Source organism: Zingiber officinale, chromosome 1A (assembly GCF_018446385.1).
Source record: "Zingiber officinale cultivar Zhangliang chromosome 1A, Zo_v1.1, whole genome shotgun sequence".
Classification (NCBI taxonomy): Eukaryota; Viridiplantae; Streptophyta; class Magnoliopsida; order Zingiberales; family Zingiberaceae; genus Zingiber; species Zingiber officinale.
Window position 1 is genome coordinate 166,959,877 of NC_055987.1, and position 6,047 is coordinate 166,965,923.

Consider the following 6,047-nt stretch of genomic DNA (forward strand, 5'->3'; position numbering starts at 1 on the left):
TTACTTGGCATGTGTACCTAGATTTATTACCTGACATGTGTACATAGATTTATGATATCAAGGTAATTGTTATGGACTCAGTTTTTCTTTTGGTACATATTATATGGAGGCTGATATTTTCAGGAGTTACATATTTTAGTGTCATGCATCATTTTGCATGATTGCATGTTGAGCGATTGTCGACTCCTTTATAGTTGAGCACATCGCCAGTTACGTGGTCTGCACACACAACCACTCATGAGTTTGTGGTATATCAGGCAGGGTGTGTGCAGTTTGCTCTGTCAAGGCTCCGCTAGTCCGCTCATGGGTAGTGACAACTGCAGCGTGGTAACGGACAATGATCCCTCCTCTTGACTATGACACAGGGAGATAAAAGCTTAGGCTCCCCCACTATGTTTGGGGTAGGAGGATAAGTGTATTCCGACAGCATCCTGTCCACTCGGTCACTCAGGAGTAGTGATGGCAGAGTGCACAGTTGTCATAGCCCTACCCACTCGACCTCACCATCGCGTGTGACGTGGCTTACTGGCGCCAGGGGTAACCATGTCATTTGTATCATATGCATGAATTACATTTATTGTTTGTGATTGCTGCATTTTGGATGCTGCATTTTAGTGGTTGCATATGATTGACATGTATGCATGAGACATTATGTATTTGGTCAGATGCCCCTGCACCTGTTGGTATGGTTCACGCCCTTATGTTCGGATAGGAGGTCATGGTGAGTACAATTTCTTCTGTTGTTCAGTTTTGCATTATCTGTTATTGTTCAGAAGATTATACTGCATGATTTTTACTGATAGTTAGTTATATCTTACTATGCATGTCTGATCGATACCTGCTGAGTTCTTGAACTCACTCCGTTGATTTATTCCTATTTCAAGTTGAAGCCGTCAGGAGGTTCCAGTTGCTAGTCCCCACTCCGTGTCGAGATGATTTTCTATTTTCTGACTTTGGTTCCTTGTTATGTGATCTACAAACTTGTGATGTGTAGTTCTTGCACTCGTGCATTTTATATAAAGTTTTTGGTACGCTGCCCATGTTTTTCCGTTGCGATGATTTTTCGTTGTGGGTTGTGCTTACCTCTTTATTAGTGGAGTAGGTTTTATATTAAACTACGTGGGATGTTTACTTATTTTATCATATATGTTCTGGTCGTGTTGGTCAAGGATTGAGAGACTCTGAAGGCTATGTATTTGAGGATTCAGATTGTCACCGGTATAGGAGAGATACTGTCAGATTTTGATTTGGCAGAGACTCCTCTGGAACGTGACATAACCATTATTGATTTTTAAGTAAAATTGACTGATGAATTTAAACTTATCAAATTCAATCAATGATTACCAACACATTTCTAAGAGACTTATGAGTGTAAAAATGCTCTCCAATCTTTATTTTACACTCTAGATAAGCTAAAGTGAGTTTTAAAATTTATACAACTTTTAGTAATTTCGCACAAACTTACTAATGCCTTAGGCCTATCATATATATTCACTCAACAATAATATCAATGCATTCCTTTGACTATGTTAAAAATTTTGAATATTGTACGACTATTAGTGACTTCTAGCTAAAACTTACTAATGAATAAGGGTATTGTATTCAATCTAAACTAAGACTAAATAACTATACTATGCCTTCTAACTTTAATTTTTGACCCTATATAATTTGTTGAGTTTATAAATCCAAACCTGGTTACAGTACTCAATGACTTTTAATCAAAACTCATGAGTTTAACTTGTCAACTTTAATCCAAATTAGAATCAATGTATTTTTGAGATTTTCTTAATTGCAATTATGCCTCAAATTTAATTTAATCTCACACCCTATTTAATTTGAGTTTTAAAAAATTATTTTTTAGGAGATACTGTAATTTTAAACCCTTATAGAACGCATTTGTTATTTAAAATTTTAAACGTGCTTTGATGATTTAAGATAGGTAACAAGTGGTGTATAGGCAGAGGAATATTCTAGGAACATAAATATGAAAGGGAATATTTTAGGAATGAGACGTAAATATGAAGGTACGATATATTAGAGTGCGTGGTTTAATAACATGCGGCTGTAGAAAATAATTCTGAGCTAATTACTCTTGAAGCAATCTTTGTGGTAACTGGCCAACGTAATTAAGATGGTCCAGGAATATTGATAATGATGCCAAACTATTTTGGCAGCGTGGCAATCGCTAGCTTCAACTCTGTTGGTCAATTTAGTAATGCAATAATCGATCATTCCTATTAGTTGCGTGAAAGCAAACAAATATATCGTTGAAAAAAAAATTACCTGCAGGAGGATCACAAAAGCAAAACTAAAAAATTTACAAGATTCATGTATCAAATAACAAGGTTCTCGGTTCATCAAAATCTTGTTTAAACATATCTCGCCATAATTATTAAATATCCATCCACTGGGATTCAGATTCAATAAAAGAATAAAAAACAAAAATAACTGAAGCAAAATAACAGCACGGTGATCAGTTGGCAGAACGGACCACCTGATTATCTTGAAGTAAAACTCAATGAGAGAAAAGAAAAATGAAATAATGTTTTCAATGAATTCTTCTGTGGATGATCGTATTATTTGGCTCTGAGAAGATCTAGAAACACTTCCTGTGCACAATGGATGGGCCAGACTCATCATACTCTGCCTTGGCGATCCACATCTGCAAAATATTCATAAACACAATGGAAGTCAATTGCAAATAGTGACTTTGGAAGGTATTGAATGAATGACGCAGGTACGTACCTGTTGGAAGGTACTGAGGGAAGCTAAGATGGAGCCTCCAATCCACACACTGTACTTCCTCTCCGGCGGCGCCACCACCTTAATCTTCATGCTGCTCGGTGCCAACGCCGTGATCTCCTTGCTCATCCTATCAGCGATTCCAGTGAACATGGTCGTCCCGCCACTGAGCACAATATTTCCATACAAATCCTTCCTTATGTCCACATCGCACTTCATTATTGAATTGTAGGTGGTCTCGTGGATGCCGGCAGCTTCCATGCCTATCATTGACGGTTGGAAAAGTACCTCCGGGCACCGGAAGCGCTCAGAGCCAATGGTAATGACCTGGCCATCGGGCAGCTCGTAGTTCTTCTCTATGGAGGAGCTGGTCTTGGCAGTCTCCAGCTCTTGCTGGAAGTCAAGGGCAATAAAGGCGAGCTTCTCCTTGATGTCACGCACAATTTCACGCTCAGCAGTGGTGGTGAAGGAGTAGCCGCGCTCCGTCAGGATCTTCATGAGTGCGTCGGTGAGGTCGCGGCCGGCAAGGTCAAGGCGGAGGATGGCATGGGGAAGGGCATAGCCCTCATAGATGGGCACGGTGTGGCTCACACCATCACCCGAGTCCAGCACAATGCCTGCAATTACATTATATTGTAGTATTAGACACTAGCTAAAGCATTCGCATGGAGTACAATTAAGATGTTTAATTTACCTGTTGTTCGACCACTGGCATAGAGAGAAAGAACAGCCTGAATGGCCACATACATGGCCGGAGCATTGAAGGTCTCAAACATGATCTGAGTCATCTTCTCGCGATTAGCCTTGGGATTCAGTGGGGCTTCAGTGAGAAGAATAGGATGTTCTTCAGGTGCCACACGGAGCTCATTGTAGAAAGTGTGGTGCCAAATCTTCTCCATGTCATCCCAATTGTTGACGATTCCATGTTCAATTGGATATTTCAATGTCAAGATACCTCTTTTTGATTGAGCTTCATCACCTACATATGCATCTTTCTGACCCATCCCAACCATCACACCAGTGTGACGAGGCCGACCTACGATGCTGGGGAATACAGCCCTCGGAGCATCATCTCCAGCAAATCCAGCCTAAGAAAATACAGCCAGAAAGTTTCAGGCTTGTACTTTACGGATCAAAGGCCAATGATCGAGCAAATAAAATGTGGCGAGCGAAGAAATTGTACCTTGACCATTCCAGTTCCATTGTCACAGACAAGAGGCTGGATATCTTCACCTTCTGCCATCTTCTATATCTGACGGGAAACAAAAAGCCAGCTTGAGATTAATTAAAATCATTCTTCAATAACAGAAAACGATGAAGCGATTTAGGACGACTGACAGAGAAACGCGATGAAGTTTTCGAGATGAACACCTAATTTGAAATGGAGTTCGAGTCAGGGTAGCCTGGAATGGTCGATCGATCGATCGTCGATTCGCTTGTGGGATCTCACTCTCACACACTATATGGCCACGGCGTCTGAAGAGGGCAAGAAGAGAAGTGGGATCGCCGGTCGCCCGCTTCCCTCGCTGCCGAGATTGGCACGCAGAGCCCGGGTCTGCCGCCCCGCGACTCGGATTTGATCCTCCATTCCTCGTGTAGCAAGCCGGTCCACCCGCTCATTGAGCGGTTCGATATCGAAGAGCTCGTGTGCCTTCCGCGCTCGAGCTTTCCGATTTCTCCGTGGACTAATTGCAGGGCACTTCCTCGAAGAAAGAATTCTGCAAGGATGGAATTCGACGGGAGTGATGGATTGCCGACGCTTGCTTCCTTCAATTGTTCCAACTTCGATCTGGAGGCGAAGCCTGCAAGCTAACTGCCTTCTCCTTCGGCAACCTGTGCTTCGTGGCTGGTGGTGATCAGCAGCCACCAGCGAGTACTGGTTTGCGGTGCCGCAACCATGGGCAATGTTGGATATATGTATTATGCCCATGGAAAAAGATTTAATTGTGAACATAGTTTAGTTTCAAAGTATGCTAGGGATTATTGATTCTCTTTCAAACCATTAATATTTTATCACATGAATAATTATTTTAACTGTCAATTTGAAACCATCACTATTAATGACTAAGTGGACGGAAGCAATGAATAATTATTTTTTTTTGGGTACTCTTTCTTCATCCTAAATAACTAATACTTGGTTATTAATGTGATCTTTCTATTGTATCTTAGAAAACAAACATTTATCGTATCTTCCTATTGTCTGAACATCTCACCCTCATGTCTCGATGACATCTCACCCTCGTGTCTCGACGACATCTTGGTCTCATGTCTCAACATCTCGATCTCATGTGTCGGCGACATCTCGATCTCGGATCTCGGTGGACATCTCAGTCTCGACCTTGGAGATCTTGGTCTCAGCCTCAGATATCTCGATCTCAACCTCAAACATCTCGACCAAATCTTCGAGGCATCCCAACTTTCGAAGCATCTCTTCCTTTCTACTTGACAATCTGAGATTATCAATTCAGGTCATCTCAACATGTCCGAAATTGATTTTTTTAATATGTTTCAATTCAACAACTATATATCTTTGTAATCTCTAACGAACAATCTTCATTATGGAAGCTTGTCCAATGGTGTTAAAATAGATTCGTTTCTATTGAGATGATCACATAAAATGTTGAGGTGCAACATATCATCATGTGAAAGCTCCTTTCACTCTGATAGGGAAATGCCAGAAAAATTCACTGGGTTGAACTTCAAGAAATGGTAACAGAAGATGTTCTTCTACTTAGCTACCCTTAACCTGGCTTGGTTCTTGATCAAAGACCTCCCAAGCATGCTGAGGATGGTACTAATGTCTAGACCATTAGTGCAATGGAGACATAGATTCATTTTGAGTTCTTTTGTCGAAAATACATCCTCAATTGTCTTACCTGCTCATTATACGCAGTGTATAGTACGAAGAGAACGACTAAGGAACTGTAGGAGTTCTTGGACAAGAAATACAAGATGAAGGATGCGAGGGCCAAGAAATTCATTGTGGGTTAATTCATGGACTACAAGATGGTTGATTACAAGATTGCGATCAACTAAGTCTAGGAGCTTTGATTCTACACGAGATTAACTCAGAAGGAATGATGCTGAGTAAAACCTTCCAGGTGGCAGCAATCATTGAGAAGCTACCTCTTGACAAGGACTTCATGAACTATCTGAATCACAAGCGAAAAGAGATGAATATGGAGGAATTTGTTGTTAGACTTTGCATAGAAGAAAATAATAAGAGTTTAGAGAGAAAATTATTCTCTCAGGCTACTATAAAAGCAACGTGGTCAAGCAATGGGACCCAGAGGAGACATAAGCAA

General features: G+C 40.9%; 1 protein-coding gene across 2 annotated transcripts; it reads right to left on the reverse strand.

Moving 5' to 3' along the window:
- Nucleotides 1-2,596: 2,596 nt before the first annotated feature.
- On the reverse strand, nucleotides 2,597-4,330 carry LOC122038333 (actin-like). 2 transcript variants are annotated; one of them, XM_042598030.1, is made up of 5 exons: nucleotides 4,313-4,330; nucleotides 3,926-3,961; nucleotides 3,437-3,830; nucleotides 2,746-3,359; nucleotides 2,597-2,662 (listed from the first exon to the last, which is right to left on the reverse strand). In XM_042598030.1, the coding sequence occupies exons 1-5, from the start codon at nucleotides 4,328-4,330 to the stop codon at nucleotides 2,597-2,599; spliced, it is 1,128 nt and encodes a 375-aa protein (XP_042453964.1). The 2 variants fall into 2 exon arrangements, with proteins under 2 accessions (XP_042453964.1, XP_042453963.1); XM_042598029.1 differs by lacking the exon at nucleotides 4,313-4,330 and having other exon boundaries at nucleotides 3,926-3,985.
- Nucleotides 4,331-6,047: the final 1,717 nt, after the last annotated feature.